General features: G+C 34.1%; 2 protein-coding genes across 6 annotated transcripts in view; one reads left to right on the top strand and one right to left on the bottom strand.

Annotated features, from left to right (window-relative positions):
- CASK (calcium/calmodulin dependent serine protein kinase) overlaps positions 1-26,413 on the bottom strand; it is a 218,202-nt gene that overhangs the window by 76,924 nt on the left and 114,865 nt on the right. For all 4 annotated transcript variants that reach the window (XM_085311301.1, XM_085311303.1, XM_085311300.1 and 1 more), the window contains exons 6-10: positions 19,927-20,029; positions 9,264-9,439; positions 6,901-7,023; positions 4,236-4,319; positions 966-1,065 (exon numbers count right to left, since the gene is read on the bottom strand). In XM_085311301.1, the coding sequence (XP_085167427.1) occupies positions 966-1,065; positions 4,236-4,319; positions 6,901-7,023; positions 9,264-9,439; positions 19,927-20,029 (586 nt within the window). The remainder of the gene's footprint in view (positions 1-965; positions 1,066-4,235; positions 4,320-6,900; positions 7,024-9,263; positions 9,440-19,926; positions 20,030-26,413) is intronic.
- Positions 21,190-24,488, top strand: GPR34 (G protein-coupled receptor 34). Of its 2 annotated transcripts, none has more exons than XM_085311289.1 (2): positions 21,190-21,265; positions 22,831-24,488. In XM_085311289.1, the coding sequence occupies exons 1-2, from the start codon at positions 21,204-21,206 to the stop codon at positions 23,924-23,926; spliced, it is 1,158 nt and encodes a 385-aa protein (XP_085167415.1). In that variant the 5' UTR covers positions 21,190-21,203; the 3' UTR covers positions 23,927-24,488. The 2 variants fall into 2 exon arrangements, with proteins under 2 accessions (XP_085167415.1, XP_085167416.1); XM_085311290.1 differs by having other exon boundaries at positions 21,196-21,265; positions 22,761-24,488.

Genomic DNA, 26,413 nt, shown 5'->3' on the forward strand with positions numbered 1-26,413 from the left:
TATATGATTAAGTTCTTGAAACATTTTCTAGTAAAGTAAGCTTTAAAGTTTTGTGCTTATAGCTCAAATATTCTGCAACTACTACTGGGTAGGAAAGAGAAGAAAAAGGAAAAGAGATTTTTTAAAAAGGTTTATTTAACTTGATCCTAAATTCTACTATTGGAACAGACAGCCCAAACTAGACTTCTGAGCTGCAAATTTTGTGAGTTCTGATGAGGTATGTATGCCAAAATTAAGATACATAACTTATGACAGGGTTGTGTTAGTACAGGGACTGTCAGATTATTTAAATTCCTGAATATGGGCTGAAGACAAAAGGACTGCTACAACCAATATAACTGTGTTTCCCAAGACCCAACTACATGTCCACAGTACAGCAAAGTATCATCTTCCCCTTTGAACTATTTCAGGAGGTCCCTGAAATACGTAGACTGTGTCTCTTAGTTCTTGAAGATTTTGGGATTTGGCTCACAGCATCAAAAATACTGTCTACCTTGCTTTAAAAAAGAGACCTCTTAATCATACTGTTCTCTAAAACAGGAGGTCATGAAACTCTGGTATCCTTTTTTTTTTTTTTTTTTAAATAAATCTATAAATAACTATTACTTGAGGTATGAGAACCTTACTCCTGCTTAAGAATTCAGGTCAAAATTCCAATATGCTCTCACACTCAAGTAATATAAAGGGAATACGAGGTTATAGTAGTATTTATAATTAAATGTACACACATCGAATAATAATGCAGACAGAATTTCTGTAGAAATTTACAACTCTGCAGAAACATTCTCTAGATTCTCCCCAGTTACTAACAGAATTAGGACTAAGAGCATTTAGACTTTCATATTTAAAGGTTAATTTAATATACAGCTTTATAAATTTGTGAGAAATTAACAAATACTTGGGCCTCTTGTCAGCATAAATTTAAGACAGGTTTACTGCAGTACATATACTTTCTGCTAAAATACCTGAGGAGGTAGGGTCTTCAGAGAAGTCTGGCAGCTCTTCAGGAGGATCACCATAGAAGGAATTGAATTTGTGGCTTGACACAGCTGCTAGTACTGCCCCCTGAGTAGAAATACAACAAAGTCTAAATTACACAAAGGAGGTGAACTAACCATTTCCAGACACTCTAGATCATTCATACTAGAGTGATCCCATACTCTCTCTGCCGTTGACCTTCTTGATGAAAGGCACGTAAAAAATTTCATACTCTTCAGCCCTGCTTCACTGTCATCAGTGAACACATAAACAGAAGAACTGGTCATATTCTCTTCTAATGGACAGTAACTTTCTTCTTCGTAAGGGGATTCATGAGAAGAATTCCTTATAAGAACAAATATTCCTTATAAGAAGGAAAAAAGAATTTTAAAATCCTTTTAAAGAAGCAGTAACTCAGAACTCATGCTCTCAAGGCTAAATGATATGAAAGAAAGAATTTTTTTTTCCTTATGGAAAGACAAATTTACCATTCCAAATTTACCAGAAGAGTTTCCAATAGCACTGAATAACCAAATCGAAATTTTTGTAGAATATATTTTGTTCAGATTATATCTTATTTTATAAAAATCAACTCAAATTTGTAATTTGTAAGTTAAAATAAGCACAAGTTAGTTTACTGAGGCAAGTGCCAATCCATGCCAGTAAGTACAGGCCTATGCAACAGATGGAATTTATCAGCAAGTAATATAACACTTCGACTACAACATCCACTGTTTTTTGAAAATTTTCAGATCCAGGGCTTTATATACTCATTCTGGATACTATCCATGCAGAATGGACATTAGGAGGAGAACCATTTGGGTTCAGCAGAACAGAAAAGAATCTGGTAAAGGTCCTTAAAATCTCCACAAACCCTAGAACATCTACACAAAACCCACTTCAGAATAATCTCAGATAAAAATCAGACTTTGAAAAAGCAAAAAAGTAGAGATTTTTTTCTGCCCAAGGACACTTTCTATAATCAAGTCTTTCTGGAATAATAAAATTCTTTCAAATCTACCAATATTAAATATGAGATGGGAGAAAGGGAAAAATATTTTTAGAATGCATTGCTGAACTCTGTGATTGGCAGAACGTTTCTGTAAGAAACAATAGTTTTTTTGCAGGTTTCTATTTCAAGTCCATTCCAACCATCAGGTAGCTTATGCAGAAATTTTAAATAACCTAAAAATTAGAGAAGAGTCGAGAACAATATGTAAAGCTTATCATACAGAAAAGCTTGAAGTCTGTCTGCTTACAGGAAAACTCAGAATGTTTGTAAAACAGTTTCAGCTCCAAACATTAAGAAACTTCAATGCAACTCTACAGAATTAATGTTCAATTGCATTATAACTTCACATCTTTGGCAGCATTAATCATAAACCTTTAATTTTCCGTTGACCTCTGAATTCTTATTCAAGCAAAATGTGTGATACCAGGAAGACAAAAGAGCAGACAAAATTATGAAGAGGCCAATAGTTCTAGGTAGGAAGTCTAGGAAGTATAAAAAAGGGCAAGAAATAAATTTTACACAGGTCAACATTTTCCAGACTCGAATATATTTCTTTACATCTTTTTTTTTTCCTTAAAAAAAAAAAGGAGAAAATCCACCAGAAGTAAAAGTATCGCCCTGTTTTGAGATGAAAGGAAACACTCTTCAGTTGCCATGGTAAAATGTCAAGGTAGCAGGAAGCAGGATGGAAATTCCAGCAATCTCCCTAATCAGGTTCAGGTTGTATTGCACCATTTTAAGCAATGTGAAGTTGGTCTGTCTGAAACTTCTGAAAGATTCAGGGTTTCTTTTTGGATTACTATTAAAATCTTAATTTAGTTTCTGGATATGCTTATTACTTTCTTTGCTTTATAGAAGAGGCAGCAATTCCTTGCCTCATCATTAGGAAATACAAATTACTTCAGATAAAGTAATAGCAAGAGGTATAAATTTCCATAGCACAAAGTTAGCAAAATAAGTACTTTCGTTTCCTCTTTTCCTCTTACCCACACTGAGTGCATTAGCAAGCATAATGATGTACTCTTTACAGCAAAACAATACATTGTGAGTCAGGAAATTATCAGGATGTGATATTGACAGCACTAGAACATTTGGTATCTATGATAACTCTATGTGAAAATGTAATGATCTCAGACTGCTAGAATGAATACTGTGTGGGAAACTGCAAAGCTAGAAAAATCATGTATTTCCTTGTTCAATTAAATTATGTTTGAACCACTCAGTTTTTAAAGTCCTATAGGTGTGGTAGGAGGCAAAATAGACAGCAAAGAGTTTTAGAAGATATTCTGCAAAACAGTACTTTGGATGAAGTGGTAGAAAACAAATAGCAGAAGTTATACTGAATACATAAAAAGCTCTCAAGAGACTGGAAGTAGAAGCTTCTGCCGGAAGTAGTCTAGGAAAGAGCTGAAACTGTGTTTAGAGCTGAAGAACAGGTCATACTTTAAAATATTCTAGCTAACATTTTAATAAAAGCATTATTTGGACATATAAGCCTAAGAGGGGGTGTTATTTATCATGAATTATAGCAGCTGACCAATCCTAATCACCACATGTTCTCAGAGCTACAGAAAATTTTTACGAAGTAGTAACTCAAAATATATCTGCTTCTGTGTGTATTACAAACTATAAAAAAAGTAACGAATTGTAATTCCGAATGTTTCTGTTAAATTCTCTTAACTTTTTAGTAAATTTAGAAGTGTTTCACTTAACATTTCCAAGAGAGGAATACCATTGTTTTGAAGGGGGATCATGTCATTTTCGGCTAAAATATTAACATTATTTTCAATAATGAGAAATGTCTCTGTGTATTTTTAAACATAAAGGAGATAAACTGAAGACTACATCTTTGCTCTCTCTGAAGAAAAGTAGTTGGCAGTATTGAATTCTTTTTTTCCCTTCTTTTTTAATCATAAACTTAAGGTCAACCAAAGCCACTACAGTATTCTCTCCCCCTTTCCCCTAAACTAATATTACACAGAATTATTGTATTAAGATGTATTAAGACCTCATATCAAAGGCTTGGTTGATCAGAGAATTTGCACTCAAATTTAGTTTGACCTAAAAATAGAAAAGGACAAACATCTCCAACAGGACATCATTGTGATAAACCACTGTCAAGATCTGTTTCAACTTTGTTATTTTATCACCGACATTAAACCTGCTTTTTTCTTAGAGCTTTTAAAATCAATAAAATACCACACAAAATTCAAATTATGTAATTACACTGCTTAATTCATTTTACCTTTAGTTTTCGTCTTGCATTGAATTTTCTCAATTGCTCTACTGTTTCTGGAAGATGAATCTTGTATGCATAGCGATCTCTCTCCTTAAAAACACACAAAAACAAGCCAAACTAAAATAACCATTGAATGCAAGCTCTTAATATTCTCTCAACACTAAGAAACTGCACAAGAAACACACTAACTATTGTTGCAAGAAGTATTGGGACTTGGTGCAACTTAAGGAAAACTTTAAAAAATGTTAGGAATTAAAATACTTTGATTCCAGAATGTGAGAAACATGTGCTTATATTTTGTGTAGCTAACATTAGTATCAATTGATGAAAAATTACATACAAACTGCTGATTATAAAGATTTCTTAAATTGTTTGATTTACCTACTCCATCATCATAAACAGCACAGTTTATGGGGACTTCATTGCTTTTAAATGATAGAAGCATCGAGGCAATTAAGCCTAGATGCCTTATAGACAGCTGATCTTAGCTAATAATCCTAAACTGGCAGCCAGAGATATTTAAATCTGAGCCTTGCTGGCTTATTTTCTTTTTTTTTTTTATAATTTTGTTTCCCACTTTGTAACATGAGCCCAGCCTTTTGTTTTACTATTATGTTGTAAGTTACTCTGTGGCTCACACTGAACTCTGAAGCTGGCAAGTACGAAGTAGTTCTATTTCTTTCAGTACTCAACTCCCTGTTAAGCAACATATGCAGCTGTCTTAGGAGGTTCCTGAAACTTGAGGTAAGTTGGGGAGTTGGGATATGTGTACTACAAAGCAGCAAGTGTCAGCTCAATGGCTGGTGATACCAGGTGCTAGGTTACAAGAAGAAACTCTATTGTAGATGCAGAACAGAATTCTGCTAGCAAACAGCAGGCAGTGGGGAAAGAACTTAAAGCAGTTACATGCTTTCCTTCCCTGCCCCAATTCATACCAGAAGCTACATATAGTTATTAGATTATTGCAAATGTTCACCACATGGCTCTGCTAATTCTGAATGACATCACTGGCAGAAGTATTTCAGTCATTGTATGGAGCTAAAAATGTCTCTCTCTCATGATGTAAATAACTGCTATCTATAAATGGTTTAGAGGAAAACTCTGAGTCAATATGGAAAGCAGAGATTGTATTACGCAAAAATATGAGAAGACTGACAGAGTGCTTATAGCTACTAGAAGGCTGGACTTGGAAATAAAGTTCTCTTCTTACTTCCTTGCCTTTCAAGAAGGGAAAGATGGACAAGAAATCTTATACATTTTAAATCTGTACATAGGCAGAATTTCCATATTTACATTAAAGAATTATCTTTTCTAAAAAGCTTAACCAGCTTAGTTGCTCAAGACAGCATAAATGGCAAAGTTGTCTGCCAAAGTAACCCTGAGAAAAACCCTTGCTCTAGCACTGAACTGTAGGAAGGTCACAAAAGTGTATGTAAGAAATAGTCAAATTACTAGTAGATAATCACAGCTCAACTGTGTTCACCAGAGACTCAGTCACTGGGGTATGATAATTGGGATTCACAAACATGGTGCCCATTCCTTGCCCTCTGAAATGTTTGATTTGGTAGGCATACCCAGATGAACAAACAACCTCAGATCCCTTCAGCAGGAAGCTCTAAATAGCAATTCCTAGTTTTCTGGAGAGTGCGTTTTTCCTGATAGGGGAACACCCCTGTTCCCGTCCTCTTTTTCAATGATAGACCATTCTATAGCTAGGAATACGAGAATCAGAGCCAGAAAGAGGGCAGAGAAGTGGAAAAAACGATTCCATTATCCTGTAGTTAAGATTATTCAGTTGGTAGGAGAAGATGACCACACCAGCCTGCACTTTCCAGGTTCTCTTTGTTTTTTTGGGGGAGGGTCAATATCTGCTTAATATAAAACATATAAACAGTCTGCGAACAGACACCAGAATCTCAGTCCCTCCAAATGAGTGCCCTAGCTAAGTTAATGACATTTGGACTGTTTTCCCCAAGATAACACTAAAGAAAAGAAATAAAAGGCAGTATATATAAAAAAGGTCAATCAGTTTCTGTCAAGAAAATATAATACTCTGAACTAGTACTTGCTACTTTTTAAATCTGCAGCATAATCATAATTGTCCAACTCTCACGTATTTAGCCCAGCCTATTAATGGGGACACTGAGAAATTAAGTATATATTTTCCTGCTGCTGCTGTTAATCTTTAGTGTCCAGTAACTACTTACAGCACTATTTGAGCTACTCACCTCTCTACTTTCACTCTAGAGGGATATCTCAGAAGATCCAATTTAAGAAAGCAGCACAGTTAAGAAATACAATTTATTGCAATAAACTGCATAGTTACATGCTGCATAACAGGAAAGAGGTCTAGGTATGACTGAGCAAAGCAGAGATGAGAGATAACTTCTCCGGAGTTTGAGAGGCACAAAAAGACACAAGAATTCCTTCCTCAAACTTCACTCTACATAGCAATGATCCCAATATTCTGATGCTGCCTAAAATGCACGAGTTTGCTCTTGTAGTTAAACAAGCATTCAAGCTTGGAAATTATCAAAATCTCAGGCTCTAACCTCAAAGCATTTAAAGCATATTATCATACATTTTATATAATGCCTATTCTGAAAAGTTCAAACAAATCTGTTTTCTCCTTTGAAGAAGTAACCAGTATTTATATAGCTTGACTTACTACCTTTAACCAAGGATGATTCAGTGCTTCATATACTGTTATCCTTTCTGCTGGATCTAGCATAAGCATACGGCGTACCAGATCTTTGGCACTTTCAGAGATATGGCTCCATTGTCTAGGATTCATCTGATTACAAGCAAGAAGAAGACATTAGTGATAGGAGTACAAAATCATTATTCTTTATGAAAGGTGATCATCACCAATTGGTTAGTATTTGTCAACATCTTGTCATAATAAATGTAAAACATTTGTAAGTTTTAAAGCAACATGCAAAACTGTACATTAATTGCTAATGAAACTGCATAAAAAGATCTGAAGACAGTAAGCATTATATCACATAAAAGCTGAATTTTACCTTTAGTATTGTGATATAATCACAGTATAATTCCTTAACATTTTCAATTTTACATATGGTTCAGATAAAACTGACCTTTCGCTATAAAAATCAAAAACAATTAGGCTTTGTCTAGCAGTTAAATATGCATATGGTAAATAAGGAAATTAAATCTATTCCAGAAATCAATATAAGGAAAGACAGTCTATCTGTATAATGCCACAATTTCATGCCACTGATTCTGAGTAAGAAGGGAGTTGCTTAATGTTTCTTGTTAACTATTTCAGTCCTGTCCCATTGCAACTCTGGACAAGGCCTCTCCCCAGAAAATTCCTTTCAGCTTTACAACAGTTGCACAGCTATGCAGTATCTTTAGTCACTCAGAGTGGATAGCATACCGATATGTGATCAGTAACACAAGCAATCATGCACTTCACACTTTCTAGAGCAGAGCTATATCCTTAGGAAGCATTGACATGATTTATAATAAGTTTTCATGTTTTGCATATATGCAGGTTTGCATCCAACTATTCAAGAGGATGGATAATCAATAAAATCATAGTAAACTAAGAAAATTGTTTCTGCAGTAAAGGAATCTATCCTTAAGCTATTTCTAATATTTAATTTATGAACAGCTTAAGTCTTATTTAGATTATATACTGCTAATTTTATGAGGTACTAAGTGAAAATTCAAAATTATAACCAGACTTTTTGCAAAACTATGAACTGTTCATTCAAAGAGTTCTATTTTATTTACAAATAGTCTTTAGCAAAAGTTATCCCTTTAGATGCAGGCACTCAGGAACACTTATCTGGCTATGAAATGCACATTTATAGTTGTCATTTGTTATTCTTTTCCAGTTATAATGAAATGAAGGTAATGGCAAGCTTATAACTAGACTATTTCGAAATTCTTAACTATTTTCACTGAATAGACATATTACCGTGGAAACAGGAACAGAAAAGGAACTGAGAAGGCACAATGTGCTGGCCATGACTTTAAAAAAAAGAAAAGGGGGGGGGGGGAAAAAAGAAAGGGTAGTTAACTTCTAAACTTCCAGAAGGTTTTCATGGCTTGAGAGATTCCATAGAGAAGTCTTCCATAATTTGAAACTGGAGCACCTAATGGTCTACAAAATCCAAAAACTAGTGCCTTGAAGAAATCTTGCTGTTTCTATGAATATGAAATGCAAAGAGTTAAATAATATACTCTTGGCCAGGTGTGGTGCCACAGCTGTGATTTATGTTTCAGAAGACTGCTGTTAATATGTTAAAAAAAAAAAAAAAAAAAAAAGAAAAAGTACTTCATACAACACCCTACAGGCTATCAGATAGTTTTAATAGTTTCTACTCTTACTCTGGTAACACACAGAATGTGCGTGATCTTTAGTGCAAAAGTATTGCAAAACAGTATGATCTTAGATAAAGCAGCAAAAATAACAAAGTAGAAGCTTTAAATTTGTCTCCAGAGTGGCTCCAGGATGCCTATCTCATGGAACATACTTACCTTGCACGCAGAGCAGTTAGCTTTCAGTTGCAAGTAGCTCCTCCTGAATAACCAGCTATACTTTACTACATACAGTACTTACAAATAAACTAACGACATTTTTTTACAGTAGCAGATATTTTACTTTAAATCAAAGCAACATGATGATCAGTTTTTATGATAATGATTTATTTGGTTAAAAAATTAAATGATCCAAGAAACAGAAGAAACACATAGATCGCTATACTCTACAATTATACCTTATGTAACCTTATTGAGCTCTATGTACAGTTGGGGCTAATGGCTGCACTCTATTATTTCATCTGAGTAAATAAATTTGCCTTCTAAATGCTACCATTGATACGAAACACAATATGAACAAAATGGATTGGAGAGGAAAAAAAATAATCTCTCTTTTTGAGTAACAGAGACAGCTTTCTATAAGCTTCAAGCTCAAGTCAAGGTAAATAAAGAAACCAACTGCCAGAAATTTTAACAGTGGAAGTTCATCTTACTGGAGAAGAACTCATGCATACTGCCATTTACCTTGTATTTTCCTTTAATAATGCCTTCAAATAATCTTTCCTTGGTTCCATAGAAAGGTAAACAACCGCTTAGCAGGATAAAAAGGATCACTCCACAACCCCAAACATCTACAGGCTTCCCATAAGGTTCTCTTTTTACCACTTCTGGGGCCATAAAATGAGGTGTTCCTACACGTCCTAAATAGAAATAAAAACAAAACTGAGTCAAAGCAATGTCTGTCAAACATGGAAATAAAGAATAACATGGCATTAAACCAAAACAATTTTAATAAGTTTTATTTGTGGATTAATATTTCAAAATTCCTTTTTCCTCCAGTTCAGTATTTATTAAACATGTCCAGTTAGACTAATGACTAGTTTCTCTTTTGCTGATTTATACTTTTATAGATTGAGTAATAGTCTATCCTATCTCTGAAAGACAGGAAACAGCATTCACTTAAAAGCACTAAAATTCTTCAGTGGAACACTCTATATAAACATAAAAATATCAACTTAAGCAACCTTGGAAACAAGCATTATTTATCCAGAGAACCTGTACAAACATATTGTCTACATCGCTCATTTGAAAAAGCTGCCTCTAGTGAGAGCAGAGTTTCGTCTGCTGACCTGCTCAAATCTTAGCTGAGATACTGAAATTGTCAACAAGGATGCAAAATACTAGCAAATATGCTGTTTATTTTCTTGCAGTAAACAACACCTTTTAGTAAATGGAAATATAATGTTGATGTGTTTCACGTGGTGCATTTAATGGTTGCCACACAGTAGGGGTTCTGTGACATTACTGATTTTGGCTTGGTAATGAATATGCACACAAGGAAACCAAACAAATTTAGTACCAACTAATCTTTTGAGTGGATAAATGTATCTGAAGAATGTCACTCAAACGCTATGTAACATATTCAGCTAAATAAAAGCAACAAACATTTTACCTTTCCCTACAAATGGCATCCCATGCTAAACAGGATTCCATTGCAGAGGATTTACAAGGAAACAAGAATTAAGTTTTGAAAGACCAGGACACCAGTTCGGATATGAACAATGTAGTGTTTGGGCTAGAGCATTTCTTTTAGGTACCAAAAGAACCTATTCATTTTTTAACTTACGAGGATTACGAGATTGAAAGAAAGACAGTATCTCTTTCACTGTGCCATTCTTAAGGTGAAACAATACTACTGTCCAGCTCCAGGTTATTTTGTGCTCAACCTTTTCCATTTCCAGTTTATGATGCAATCTCTCTATTGAACAAGTGCTAGGAATCTGCCTGTGACAGAGGAATATTACCTTGCTAAGTTAGACTGCTAAATTTAAACGTCCATGCAGTCTAGGCTGATACGATAGTGAAGGGATAATTCCTCCACAGGCTAAAAAAGGAAAATAGCAAGATGTTGCATGTCTTGCTCACCCCTCATACCACTGTGGAAAGAGGCGTGATATACACTCTTGGCAGGGGAAGACATCTGGGCACAGCCAAAGATTACTAATTCCTCTTATTGGTTACACACAGCTGCTTCTAGAGCAGCGCAGAATGCGCTGAAAGGCTTCTGCGATACCTTTATGTCTAAATGATAAACCACAAAGCCAACTCTTCAAGCTCACAGACATATCCATAGATCCTTGGGGATGGAGAAGGGAAGGAAAGGGGACAGCATATATATTTATTATGCATAAGAAGTTACTGAGAACTCATGTGCTTATAAATCTCTGTCTGTAAGGGGTTCCTAACTATTTTTCCTAAGGTGCCATTACTGCTGACAGCAGAGGCATTAACACTTCCAGCTGTGTTTCAGAGCTGATTCTATGATTTAGGGCTATGGATGCACACAAGCAGCAACACTTACTTGCTTAAGCAGTATTTGCACATCACTTAAAAACTGCTCATGTGACATTAGTGGTATGGATACCACACTCTGGAAATCTTTAATATGGAAGATATCATGCAAAGAACCAAAGCAGCAAGGATTGCCCCAGTTTTGTTTATTTCAGTGGTAAATTTATTGACATGTGAGTGCAGAGATCCCCATTTGCAATCTCAGAAGAGGTGCAACCTTTCTTACACGTTGAAAAAACCTTAGTAATAATAAAGGTCCTGTTTAAGTCTTATGCATCACTATGAATGGAAGAGATACTCCGAAGATTCTGCTTTACTATAAGACTAATTGTTGTTATGAAATCTGGGAAGTCAACAGAAATAGAGATCACTCAAAAGACACAGTAAAAATCACTAGACAAGATATCACAACAACAAACACAGCTATCAAAAAATAGGCATTAAACCTGATAGACATACATGGTTACATGGATCAGGTAGCTAATGAAACTGATATATGTACTAACTGATATTCAAGTTGACTTAATGTATATTTATAATGTATATTAATGAGCCACTCCTCTCTCAGCTTCTGCTTCTTTGTGGTATAAGTGAACAATTGCTGCAGAGAGGAACATGTGTATTGTAAGGGAAGTAGGCTTAAATTTTTTTTTGTACTGATGCATTTATGTCAGCTAAGTATTTGTACTGCATTGAAGGCCTATCCCTTTCTAAGGAAAATCAAACAGCTATTGATTCTACACTTTCTCTGCGTTGTAAAATAGCAACATGTGCAATATAACAGCATTACATGGATAACCGTCAACATACAGAACACTGAATAAATGGAAAAAAGGTAAATTGTTTCAGTTTTCAGTTTGAACTGTTGCCTGCCCTGATTTAATCACGGTTGTATCAAATAAGTAGTTTACACTGTCAAGAGAGTATCAAAAGTACAGTTTTTTTTCTTCTTTTTCCTCTTTAGCAAATGTTTCAGTTTAAAACCAAATTTTGCAGAGATCAGCGAACAAGAAAAATCCTTATGTACTCATAAATAAATGCAGAAGAAAATACTGACTTTAAATTGAGCATTAATCAGCTTCCCTAAATTTTGGAAGGAAGTGCCTTGATGGTAGATAACAATTTCTAGTTGTCCTTTCCTCTCTCTACTTCTCTTCCCGACCACAGGGTTAGGAAATATAAAAACACTTACAAAGCTACTGCGTATCAATAAAAAGCAAACACAACTTGCATCAGCGAACTTATCAAAATTGCAGACAAAACATAATATGCAAGAATTTTTTATGCAATACACATCCATTTTGTCAGCACTGTGTTCATTACCAACGACCCTCATCATACTATCATTTTTCTCTCCCTATACACATTTTTTGTTTGTTCTTTTAAACAGAACAAGGAAAGTTCAACGGTTTCTTGAGGCTTAGTCCCTATTTGCTCCGTATGACCTTGGGCAAACTACAGCCTCTTGATACCTCAAGGTTCCTCATTTACTTTATCTGGAGACAATCCAGTACATCACCAGACTCTGAGGTTGCATCTTACTTAGTACTCAAGTTCTCTTTCAGAAAAACGCTGACAGAAGTTGCAGTTAAAAACACTGTCCCTCTCTGATCTGCCCAAATCCCTTTTCTCCTTGTGGAAACATACAGACCTCAGATGACAGGTAAAAGAACGGAATCTTTGCTGTCTTGGTTCAAAAGCAACATACCATAGACAAGTCCACCTTAATGAACTGCTTAATGTTAAGCAGAAGCACTAGACCAGTTAATAGGTCACATCTTGTACAACTGTGTAAGACCCTCAACATATCCCTGCTACAACTGTATGAAAAATGGATGCTGCTTAATAGCATGATGACAAATCAGTACTACTAAACCTTAATACTTGCTTTTTAATTTTAAATAAGAAGTATATATATACTCAAAAAGTGAGAGAGAGAAGGGTACACTAACCTAATGTTTAAAAGAAAGGCTGTAATACAAATTACAAAATGATTTGGTTTTGTAATCTTTTTAGTGCAGATTTCAAGATCCTGCTGCTTTAGACATGGAAGCAGATCACAATTTCACCCCCACGAAAGAGCAAACCCAGAACAAACAGCAACTTGACCGGTTGAGATCTGCACAGGAATAAGTAATACTACATATTATAAACTCTTATAAAAAAGCTAAAATCATTCCTGGGACTGCTGCCATCTTCCTCATGACAACTAACTACTTCACTGTGTTCCTCACAGGAGCAAATGACACTTTTGAGATTATTCTAAAAACTGTTGTCTGAGCAAGAACTATTGCACTTATCTCTGCAAAATGAACAGAGTGCACCCATGAACTTACACATAGGTATGGATTTTTCATATGCTACGGCTATAAGAATTGTAAGGTGTATGTCATTAACAGAATAAAGGAAATCAATATAAAACAAAGTTTGCTAGAGTCATAGATACTGGCTGCTCTTTAGACCAAAGTAGCACTTTTGCTTATAGTCTGTTACAATTTTTGGCAAAATGTTTCAGTTTCTTTTCTAGCAGCATCTTACCCATTGCCTAAATATTTTATAATTTTGAAAAAGTAGGCTGATTATCTAATAAACAAGCTCAGATTCTAAACGTGTCCGCAGTATAATATTTTAAAGCATGTATTCTTCACAGTAGTTCAATTATCTTTAAATATTCTGGAAATTTTTGAATTTTCTTTGGTGTTTTGACGGAACCTTTGTATCTTTTTGGAAGTAGGATGAGACATAAGAGTAAGCAAAGACATTTTTCTCCCTCTGAAATACTTTCTGCCTTCTACAGGTCCTGTATACTTCAGGATATAAGAACACTCAGGCATATATTCTAATGACTGCCCAAGAAAAATAGGATTTATTTACATAAAAATGGATACATGCACACAAATTACTGCTTAGTTGTGTCTGTGTATGAGAAGAGTTCACATGAAGGACTGCAATAAATTATGTTTTTACCTACTTTTAGGTTCTTCTTACTTGTTCTAAAGTAGTATTAACTGAAAATCATCATTATACGAAGACTCTTCAGTGGTCTGTGTTGAATGTGATACTTGCCTCTTTCTAATTGGTTCTAAATAAATGCTTACATAAAGTATTCACTCTCTTAGAAAGCCTTCAACAACTGAATGGGCACAGCTTATTTCAATCTTATTTCTAGAGGCAAGCTTTGTTATCAGCCAGATTTGAAGCATATTGGTACTGTGGAAATGTGTAAAATAGCTATTTTCGCTTATTTTTCCTGTGGTAAAGACAGAGCTTCGGTCCTCAGTGTTATCAATCCAGTACTATTTACAAGCACTAAAGATAAATTTTGACTTACCTTTGGTAATTTAGTTTCTAGGACTGTTTCCATATTATTCCAGACAATAGGGCTATGCTTTCCACAAGAAGAAGAGTATATACAGAGACCCAATCAGATTTTGTCATCCCTAAGGCAGGGGGCTGATGACCAAGATATCAGAAGGAGAGTCTTTCAACAGCAGTAGTATCTGAACGATGTATTAGGAAACAACTGGAACAAATAATTTTTAGGAAAAAAATGTGAGGTACTAATAAACATTACCATCTGACCTCTCACATAGTGTAATAAGAAATATGTTTTTAAATTAAGAAGTTTCTAAAAGAGTGGGATGTCCAGAATAATGTGGAAGAAATCAAAGGATCACATACAATAGATCAGATAGATCATATTTTACTACTTTTAATTCCTTTCCACATTACTCCAGACAACAGAGATGTTTAAAGCCAGTGAACAGAGAAGATGAGTAGATTAAAAAATTAATTCAACTTCAGCACAGAAGACTGTCTGAAGAAAATATATTTAAAAAGATACAGCAGCAGACAATGGGACACCTGGATATTAGTGCCCAGAAAATGAACAAAGATCACACGATAGCCAGACAAATTATAATAATTGATTCATTGGCCTTTTTTAGCCACAAAATGATGACAGAGGAAGTAAATCTAAACTGATTTTAATCACATTAGCCTCCTGTAAGTGCTCTCAAATTGACCCAGATATGAAGTGGAAATTCTGACAGATAGTAAAACACAGTTGTATCTGTCGAATATAACAAAGTATCATACACGAAGTTTTGAAGAGACTCAAATATCTTTTTATTTTTGAAAAAAATCAAAAATATTGAGATAGTCTTGCTGTGCAGAAGAATAAAATACTATTGCGCAAGAAAAAAAAAGAATACTAGTGTAGTCTGTTTACAAATATTTATCTCCCCTTGGAAAATGAAAGATTTTTTGTGCTATTTAGACATAAATGCTGAGCAAACAAAAAAGTCTGATCAGCGTAAATATGTAACATTCCCAAAACATTTTTTTTTAAACTGGGGTATATAAAACCACCAAGAAGATTATTTTACATTGATGGGAACATACCACTAATGAGGAACTTTGAGAGTTTTTCCCCAATTCAATGCTCTTTGGGAAAGGGTCAAGGGAAATTTACAGTAATGCTTTCCTTTGCCATTTTTGTACCAACTCCAAAAGGCTGGCTGATGAAGCAACCAGAACACTTGGTAGCTGTGTGGTGTATTTCTACGAAGAACATAGAAGACACTCTCCAGTAAGATGATGATGATGACGACGATGATGATTTTGTTAGGATCCATAAAGATACTGTACGATTCTAAAAAATTTTGGGGACCTAACTAATGCTTAGTGAAAAATAAGTACTGGACTGGACTGGCATAATGGTTCCTACTACATTTTGTTGCTAATAATAAAAAGTGAATAGAAAAGTAGTCAACTATCCATAGACAAGACACAACTAAACAGCTACAAAATCTCATACCACTCAAGTCTATGCAGTTATCTGATTTTGTACTAGCTGAACCCAGGAGAATTAAAAAAAATTAAGAAGAGGAAACAGAAATCACTTGTGGACTCAATGGCTTCTGTTTTAGAGCTTTTATACTGTGCACTAGTTGAAAGTTCTGAGACTTAGTACCTAAGATAACATATCCGATGTACCTGACATGACTACATTTATTTAAGAAAATACTGTGACAATTCATACTACATTATGGAAGAAAATTCTTCCAAGAAAGAAGAATGAGATCGTAATATGAAATTATTCTATTAAATCACTGACTTGCTGGGTTGCACTACCTCTCCAATTGCATCATCACCATACAAACATATTGGACTGTTTCCTCTCTACACCCTGTCCCATAAAAGTTACATTTGTAAATTATGATGATCTATAACTATTGTCTATATTGAGAGAATTTCATCTTAAATTACCTATTTAAATGCATCAAATGAATACCACTTTAATACGATTTTTCCCTTCTGATCATAAGAACCCCACAAAAAGAGAACTTCAGAGATTGGTAGCTAATGAAAATAATTTCCTGTGATTTAGAAGATGCCACATCTTGATTCTTATGAATTGCAGCCTGTATGGCAAACATAATGGAACAAAAAGTATTTCCTTACATTCTCCCTGTTGGTCTTAATCAAAATGAGTTATGGCTACGTCCACTGGTTTTTGTAGTTTCTTGATAATGATTAAACTCCCTTAAAATAAACTCCATGGATTTTTAGTTGATAAATAAGTCATTTTCCTAAAATTTATTCCACACATATTTTCATTAATGACATCTAGTATCTGCTTGTTAACATGGGCTCTCTAACACTTCTGTCAAATAACTCTCTATTTGCTTGAAAGGACACTGTAGTTTTAATGCTTCTGAACAGTGCAAGTTGGCCTTTGACTTATGTCCAAAGACCAGGACTGGTCTACTCTTCATACTCAAATTTAATTTATTTTTATCAGAAAAAAACAAATAAACCCCAGAATATTTTTAGAGATTTATGCATACTGAAAAAAAAGATTTCCCTTGGTAAGTCAGAAGAATTCCAAAGCCCTAATTAAACCAAAGCTGTATCCTACAAGGTATAGCTTGAGGTGGCTAATGGCTTTGTACTCGTGCTCTCCCGGGGATACATGAACTGGGCTTGTCAGGCACAGGTGTATCAATGTGAAAAGGTAAGACAAAATGGCAAATATTCCTGAAAATAAGAAAAATAAAATAAAAAAGCTAGGTAAGCCCTGAATATTTTGGATATAGCAACTCCCACTTTAGGAGAACAATACTAACACAAAAAAGAATGACCATCACAAATATTGAAGAGCTTCTGTGTAGTGGCTTGTTTTTTGTATGCAAGATTAAGGAAAGAATCCTATCAGTTGAACTTTCCTACAGTTATACTATCTTGACTGTTGACAAGCTTTTTCTAAAAGTTTTCTTTTCTGGTTTGAAAGATAAGAAACTCCAAACAACATAAAATAAGGAAAGATAAAAAGCATTTCTGTCCTTGAATACCAGGATAATCTGTATGGGGATTTACACTAGAAATGAGGAAATTCTTCTAGGATATTGTGCTAATACATATTAATTACTAACCTTTCTGCATCTAGGTAAATGTTGCATTTTTCTGTAACTATAAGAAAGTGCGTTTCTAGTCTTGATAAAATTTTTAAGATCTACTGAAAACCAAGATAGTTTAGAAGCAGGGATTTTTCAGGTCAGTAAGGGATATGTCACAGTAGCTTTCATTAACTGAGCATTTCTTCTTTGATACGTTATGCCTGAGAAGAATCACCAAATACAACAAATGACATGCTACAGGGGAAATAATCGACTATGTTAAGTAGAATTATTGCTTTTAACTTAAAATTAGGGAAAAAAGGATATGACAGTGAACTGGCTGGCTATTATACTGATCATAAATTTCTGTGCAAGTAGAGCACTCCTATTCCATTCAGGAGGCAACTGACAAATAAATAGTCCCTGTAATTTTTTAAAATTATTCATTACTAAACAAAAGTAATCTACAGGGTATAGTAATATAGCTTAGTGCTATGCAAATATGTAAGTAAAGAATTTGTTACAAGAAATTTCTTACAGTCTGGTTCAAACAGACACTACAGTTAAGCTTCATATAACACATATGGGGTATTAATATGTAAGTGGAAGAAATAAAATTTTGCAAGTGCTGTTTCGATAATTCTCTAGTAATATTCCTGCAGAAAGGACTCTGGAAGAGAAAAGAACTGCTAGCCAGGAGATGTAGTTCGAAGTGTAAAGACTGCAATGGAAGATGAGAAGAAAAAGAAAAGGAGGAAACTTGAGACAAGTAGTAGAACTGAGACTTTATATGGTATATAAATTAGGAGGAATTAATATAGGTATTCCTGGAGGTAAGAAAGACAGCTTAATTTTGAAGCTGAAAGTAAGAAATGCTAATGAAAAGGCTACATGTGGGAAATGAGAGAAAGAGAGAGAGAGAGAGAGAATGAATGAATGAAGACAGACTATGAGGCAAAAGTTGACCAACACGCAAAGAAATATTGTACTGGTGAGGATTAAGAAAGAAAGAAGATTCTACAAATATTGCAGACAGAACCAGAAGGGAATGAAAATATCTTTAATAAAAAAGAAAAGGTAAGCATTGATAATGCAGAGATTGAGCATGTGAACAACAAGAGGGATCACAGAACTGTGAATAGTATCAGGGAAGGAAGGATACGACAAATTCGGGGAGAAAATTGAACTCGAGTTTTTTGTGAGACAGCTGGTAGTCAGTGAGCACAATGTAACTGAATAGCTCCCAAAGAGCAGCTGAAGTTGCTCAGTGAGAATATAAAGAAGGAAAATCAGAGAATTATGAGAAGAAGTGTAAGAACTATCACTAAGAAAAGCAGTGGCAGAGGTACAGAAAACAATGTTCGAAGAAAAGGTTGGAACCAAAAAAATATGAATACTTTGAAGAACTGTGTAAAAGCAGCATAAAGGAATGATCTTATAAGTAAACAACATTAGCTTTAATGAATGGATATTTTCCTAGAAAAGATGCATCTAGGTCTCTAAGTAACAAGAAATATTTCAGATATTAAACATATCTGGAAGAAAATGGAAATTGTTGGTGTGCTTATATTGGGGTTGCCTTTTATTTTAAAAACACACAGAAGACAAAATGACACACATCTTAGAAGAATTAGATTAGGAAAGCTGAGGTTTGGCAGAAGCACTGAACTGAAAAGGAATTACCCTTTTTGAAGAAAAAAAAAAACCCTAATGAAAGAAATTCTTTGTTATCGTCCCCTATTCTGGCAATGAAAAGCATCAGAAAACTGATTGGGTCTTCATCTGTGCAGGTTGAGAAAAGCATAACCCTATTGTCTGGAACAATATGGAAGGCAGCTAGAGGAAATAAAATTCACAAAAACCAAAACACAGTCAAAAAATATACATATGTATCAAGATATTGATGTCTTATGCAATACTTAGAATGAAATATAAAAACATAGAAAAAAAAGCCACATGTAATAGCTAATAGGATTCTTCTATTAAACAGTGTAGCATTTTGACAGAAATTGCCAAGAACCACAGGGGAGCATTAAGTCAATTGCTCTGACACGTTTCAATCTTGGTATCACTTTTATTTAGTCTACCATATGCAGACCAGTTATACCACGGATTATATTAATATGCTAAAATCTTTGCAGTTTTCAACTTTGTTTTGATCAAAACAGTGTGAACTCTTGCCGAGTAATATTTAGAGGGATTTAATCCTCTGTACATACAGAGTATGTATGTTACATACACATAACAATGAAGTACAACTGATTAGCTATTTAGATTAACTGTGTGTATTTATAAAGTTAACAGACTCTTTATTGAGAGATTATTTTTGAGTTCATATTTTATAGGCCAGGTCGTGTTGGAAGAACAGAATTCTCCAGTACAACATACATAGTACTCTATAACTTGGAAGGAAAAAAACCCACTAAATTTCTTACCTCCAGCAACTAATCCAGACTCTCCTAACTGAATTGCTACCCCAAAGCCACCAAGCTTTACAGGAGCCGAATTCTCTTTTGAGGCAAGCAATACACAGTGTGGCTGAAAAGAAAAAATAGACAGACTATTACAATACTTGAAAAGTATAATTTGCTTTTAAGAAAATACCTTCGTAAGTTAGCAAACAGAAGCTAGAGTTTTTTTTAAATGGGGTTCTTCATTTCAGATTTTTTTGGCGTGAACTCCTCTCTGTTGGTCTCCTTTTTAACTATCTCCTTCAGGAGTTATCAGTACTCACTGAGAACACAAAGTGAAATGGTAGTAAAACAGAGATAAAGATGAAAGTCTGTGAAGATTTTTTTTTTCTCCTGGAATTACTTTTTCTTTTTACCTTTGACACTTAAGCCTTATACTGTTCCAATTCTTCAGTTGAAACCATGATGCACTTTTATTCTTCACACAAATAATACCAAACACTATTTTGGGCCTTAATCACAGACTTCACCAATCAGCTTCCAACTGCAGAAAAGGAATGTCCCTATGACATTTACAACATATATTCTAGTGAGGGGGAAACTGTTTAGCTCTTTAAATGGGATTCCTTGCACAATTGTACATGCCTTTAATTTTGCACCTTCCTTCTATCAGTAAGAGTGAGATGTAAAATATAAAAATAGAGTAATACTGTACAATTATTTGCAAGGGTAGAGATGAGGAAGTAGAAGGAAGCAGCATATAAGCAACACTTACTAATCACAGTTTAGTATTTAACACACAACTAAAATACTGTAATTACTGTAAAGCTACTTTCTACATTTGCTCACAGCATCCTTTGCATAGTCAGCCATATTAGAATATTTAAAAGCACAAGTATCTGATCATGACAAATGATATATTTTTACCCTACACTTTTAAAATGGTGTTACTGTTTTGATTAAAGTATTAAGAAGAAGATAGCTTGTGCCAAAAAAAAAAAAAAAAAGTGACCAAAATTGGTCACTAAAAACAAAGTTTCTGTGAAAATAATGAACTCTCCAATTTAGAGTGAAATTCAGAGACTTTTTTTCTTTAAACAGAACTTCCCTCAGCAAAGTCCAAATTAACATTAAAATCAGTATTTTCAATAAACTGTGTTTTGCTAGTTAAAAATACCTTTAAAAAAATGCAGTTGCAACATTAGTTAAACTTCCCCTTGTTGCTGCTTGCACTGTGTCAGCTGATTGCTATCACTTTTGCAGAGAAGCTGGTGCTTTAACTTTCTAGTGAGAGGACACGCATGTTACTCCTTCCTCTCTTCAACAGTGGTTTTGAAAAATCAGCAAAAGTTCTTAATAAACGGTAAGTAGCTTCCTCTTAAACTATACTAAAACAAATTTCTATTAAAATACAAATTAGATGTACTACTGAAAATTACCTTCAAAACTTTAATATACTTAGTTTCAAGCCAAATATGTCTCTTGCTTATAGGTGAAGACACTTCTTCTATATTAGAAACATTCTAGCTTTTAGCATCTGCAGTGTAATTGATTTTTCCATCTCTCATTCACTTGAAAGATACAACTACCTATGTCATTATATGTCAAGGGTTTTACAGGATAGCAACATAAACAAGAAATTAAAGTGGAAGATAGCTTTCAAGATATGTTTGAAAGCACTGAGTTATTTACCGGATGAAATTTCTAAAATTATTTCTAGCTCAGATAATATGAAATAGCAAATATAACAAAGCAGTAGTCTTCAGAAGACTGCTAAGACAGTGCAGACCTACTCAATGCAATTTTAAGTTCAGCTAGCAAGGAAGTGTAGACTGTCTATCTGATAATTCAGATTCTGTATACAGGAGTGTTAGAGGTCATTAAGATTTTTGCTTAAAATGATGCTACTTTTACTGCTGCAATTATATTGCACATTTAAATGTAAACAGGCATTTTTAAGGCCTCGTACACAGACGAAGAACTGTGTATGGCACAGAGCACTTTTTCCTGTTGCAGGACTTAGTTGAAATTACCAAGAACAGTTTTGTTTTTTAATGAGACTTATGGGAACAAAAATCTGTCCTTTTAAAAAAATTCTAAATGTACTTCATGCAGTATTTTATCAATATGACACATAAATTAAATACAGAATTTATACTATCACTAACCAGTCTTAACTATCAAAAGAGCTCATTATTATTCTGTTCTCTTAACCACACTTTGCTTTGGCTTTCCTTTTTTGGTCAAAGCTGATTTTTATCTTCTAAGATTATGCCTTCCTGGCCAAAAATAAGTTCACTGCAATTAGAAATCTTATGAAAACAAGGAAAGTATGTTTATCACAGCATCAATGTGGTTTCAAGCCAATATTAGTTTTCTTGCACAACCTGAATATTACATTCAACAAAAGAAAAAAAGATTAAATTTGTATGAAGGTATTATTAAAAGCAAGCTATTATAATATTAGGAACTCACACAGTGTAACTTATAGCAGATTATATAGCCAAGTAGCTTTCATTTAAAGAAGTAATTAGCAGTTGATAACCAGTGACTTGCATGAAAGTGATACCGGGTACCTATCTAAAAATGAATACTGTTCAGTATCATTTGATGTATTTCTAAGTATCCTGTATCAACACTGTCAACACTGAGAATACTTCCTTTTGCTATGCTTCCACATTTTTTGCATCTTAATTAAAAAATGTTCTCATTGTCATAATTGTCATAACAATTAGCTCAGCACAGGTTAATTCACTTATTGTCTTATTTAAATTTACGTAGCTTCAGATTGTGTATGCAGTAAGACAAGCAAACAGTTGGGTGATTAATTTATATAATTTCTCTTTACATCTCTACAGAGCAGCAAAGAAAATTCTAACAAATGATGGCTGCAACTTCAGCTGATTTTTTGAACGTTCTTCCATACAGGGAAGTCATCTGGAGTAACCAAACCAACCTAGCCAGAAACTTCTTGGAAATCCAGAACAATGCCAGTTGTCCCTTAAATGAAGACTCATTGTCATTTGCTTTAATATTTTTTTACTCCACTATTTTTGTTATTGGATTGGTTGGAAATATTATAGCCCTGTTTGCTTTTCTCTGCATTCATCAGAAAAGGAATTCTATCCAAGTTTACTTGCTAAATGTAGCTATTGCAGATCTTCTGCTGATCTTCTGTCTTCCATTCCGAATATTGTATCACGTTACCAGAAACACATGGATGTTTGGATTGATTTTATGCAAGATTGTAGGAACTCTATTTTATATGAACATGTACATTAGCATAGTACTGCTGGGACTAATTAGTCTAGATCGCTATATAAAAATAAATAAGTCTGTGAAACGTCCTAAAATGTTAACTACTACACGAAGTATATATATTTGTTGCATAGTGTGGGCACTTGCACTAACAGGATTTATAATAGTAGTTGCACCATCTTTCCTTGAGAGTGAAGAAGGTAACTCCACTATGTGCTTTCATTACAGAAATAAACACAAGGCAAAGACAGAAGCAATTTTAAATTACTTTATTGTTGTCATTTTTTGGATAGTTTTTTTCCTTTTGATACTTTCATATGTTAAAATTGCCAAGAACCTTCTGAAAATTTCTAAGAAAAGAGCTAATTTTCCTAATGCAGGAAAATACACCCAGACAGCAAGGAATTCTTTCATCGTACTCATTATTTTCACTGTATGTTTTGTTCCTTATCACGTGTTCCGATTCATCTACATTACATCACAATTACAAAATCCATCTTGCTTTTGGAAGGAGATCATTCACAAATGCAACGAGATCATGCTTATATTTTCATCTTTTAACAGCTGCTTAGACCCAGTTATGTATTTCCTGATGTCCGGAAGTGTGCGGAAGACTGTATTCCAGCTTATTTGTAGAAGACTTCATAGGGATTCTACAGTAACTTTAGAAAGTACTTCGGAAATGCAACTTGGACAATACGCACCCGAAAGATTATCTACTACCACTCCCTATTCAAGTTCTTTTAAAAAGAAGTCGCTGATCTGATCATTTAAATTAATGGATAATGGCTTCTCTTTGTGATTTTAGGACATCAGTTCAAGATACACCAACGTAATACTACGCAGCTACTAATCCTGCCTCTGCCTTCCCGTTGAGAAATGATAAGTCTTCTGTTCATGCAAAGAAGTGACTTTTTAGAAATAGTTTACTTTCTTTATCGAAGAAAACAAAATGGGAAACTTCCTTAATGTTATCTCGGACATCTTCTATTCGACTCATCCAGAACACTAACTCTTTGGGGAGATTTCCACAGTGGTTTTAACCTGTATATATAAGGAATCTTGTATGTACACATTAGTATCACCAATTGCGTATGTAAACAACATGAATTTTGCAAAAGTAATGCTTTCGTAACCTATTCAAAAGAGCTATGCTACTTACTACAGATTTCCTACCTTTCTCTGTTTTAATATGTTTCAAAGAGATCAGTGTTTTAACTGCATTTTATAGAACTAATTTTTCAGGTGAATATTTCAGAATTTAACAATGTATATGGCTTTACAATGAGCTAAAGAACAAGACGGTCATTAATTCAGTTATCATTACAGAAAACACACTTTGTTTTATTAAACAGCAAAATTAAAATTTTCAAGCCTTCTAAGCCCTTTATTAAATTTTAAATGTTTTTATGAATATCAAGGTCAAATATCTCAGGAGGAGCATGCAAGGAATTAGGAAAATTGGAAATTCAAAAAGGAGAGAGGATAAAAGGGTATTTTCAGTTAGTTAAGACCTCCTTCAAACTTTGAGTGACAAATTTGGTAATTTCAGCTACAGCAGAATAATAAAAAAAAATAGCTCTTGTGAACCTCTGAAGCATCAGCTCTGACCTTCATTCAGACTCCTAGCTCTTAGCTTCACCTGGTTCTTAAGGCTAACGCCTACCTAGACATTTCCAAAGCCACTCATTTCAACTGCACATTCCCTCTGGCAGAGATATTCTGTTTTCACATGATTAAAATAACTTTGATAACTGCTGATGCTATGTAAACAGTAATAAAATAGCAAATATACCTTACATGCAATTATATTTTCAGATTATAAGTCTTACATATTTAGACAAACATTAAAATTTCAAACTGCTCCATCATTTAAAAAAAAGAGGGAAGGAAGTGAGGGTGGAGGGTGTTAGTCCTGAAGAGTTGCCATGAGAAGTAATTATACAAAAAATAACATGTGTGTCTAGCATGACAGGTCAAAAAGGTGAATAAATTAGATATTAGAACTTAGTTCTACAAAACAAGGTTTTATTATTCTAAACGCATGCAAGCAATACTGCTTAGGTAAACTGGAGTACAGGGGTTGATATGAGTGTTAATATGACTATTAATAACTTCTCTAATGGATTTTGTTACTTTTTTGATCAAATCTATTCCAAAACTAGCAAATTCTACTATTACTATACAATATGCTGGACTTAGAGAAGCTAGTGTTAAAATTCGCATTAAACACAACAGATCTAATATTTCACCTCTGCTAGTTATAAGCCTAGTTTAATTTTTAGTGTGATTTTATTTCACCTAGATTTGGTTAAACTGAATATAAACATGTCAACCAAGTACAACATCTAGCCAATGTATTTTGTCACATTTTAAAAAAGGCACACTGTGGATTTTTTCTTAGTCTGCAAGGGGCTTATTTTTACAAACATTTAATTTTTGCAAAAGTATCTTCTTATTTTTATAAACATTTGATTTTTGCAAAAGTACCTTGGCAACTACATTTTTCTTAAACATTTCAACATAAAATTATTCAAGAATTTTTACAGTAATTTCTGATTTATTCTCTCAATAACTTGTTCTATACCTTTTCAGAATCTTCTACGTGTTATCTCATCATCTTATTACATGTACCAAAGCAGGAGTTGTCTTGACTTTGTACAGCCTTTTTGTGCAGTGCCAAAAATAGCATGTTCCCTGTCCTCTACAGCTGAAGGCATTATAATAACACAAGAAGTCACATCCGCTCTGGTAAAGCTGGTATGGTTTAGAAACCAGTGGTTTACAAGACATAGGCATCATCTCATCATTTTCTCCCCTGTATTTGCTCTAATCTGCGTGGCTATTGGAAAACACTGATTAGCAGGCCACTGGAGGACTTGAACAAAGCATAAATTCCAAAATTCTTTTAAAGAATATATTTGTTTAAAACAGAATTTTCATTAAAAAGTCTTTTTTTTTTTTTTTTTTTTTTTTTAATCTATGGACACTGCACAATTGCAAAAATAGACTGAGATCTTTCTGGAGGATCAAGTAATACTATAGAGCTTCAGTGCTACAAATGAGGTATACTTTTAAAGCCAAAAGCAAATAGCAACGTGTTCCCCAGGACAAAAACAAATCAAAACAAAACAATGTTCTGGATGTGTTCTGGTCCATCACTGGTCTATCATAAAGATATCATTAATATAGATATCATTAGGTAGACTTTTCTGCTTTAACAATTCTAATGGTGAAAGCTATTACATATTTT

The sequence above is a fragment of the Rhea americana genome, unplaced genomic scaffold (assembly GCF_003343005.1).
Source record: "Rhea americana isolate MKP2758 unplaced genomic scaffold, rheAme1 scaffold_339, whole genome shotgun sequence".
Classification (NCBI taxonomy): domain Eukaryota; kingdom Metazoa; phylum Chordata; class Aves; order Rheiformes; family Rheidae; genus Rhea; species Rhea americana.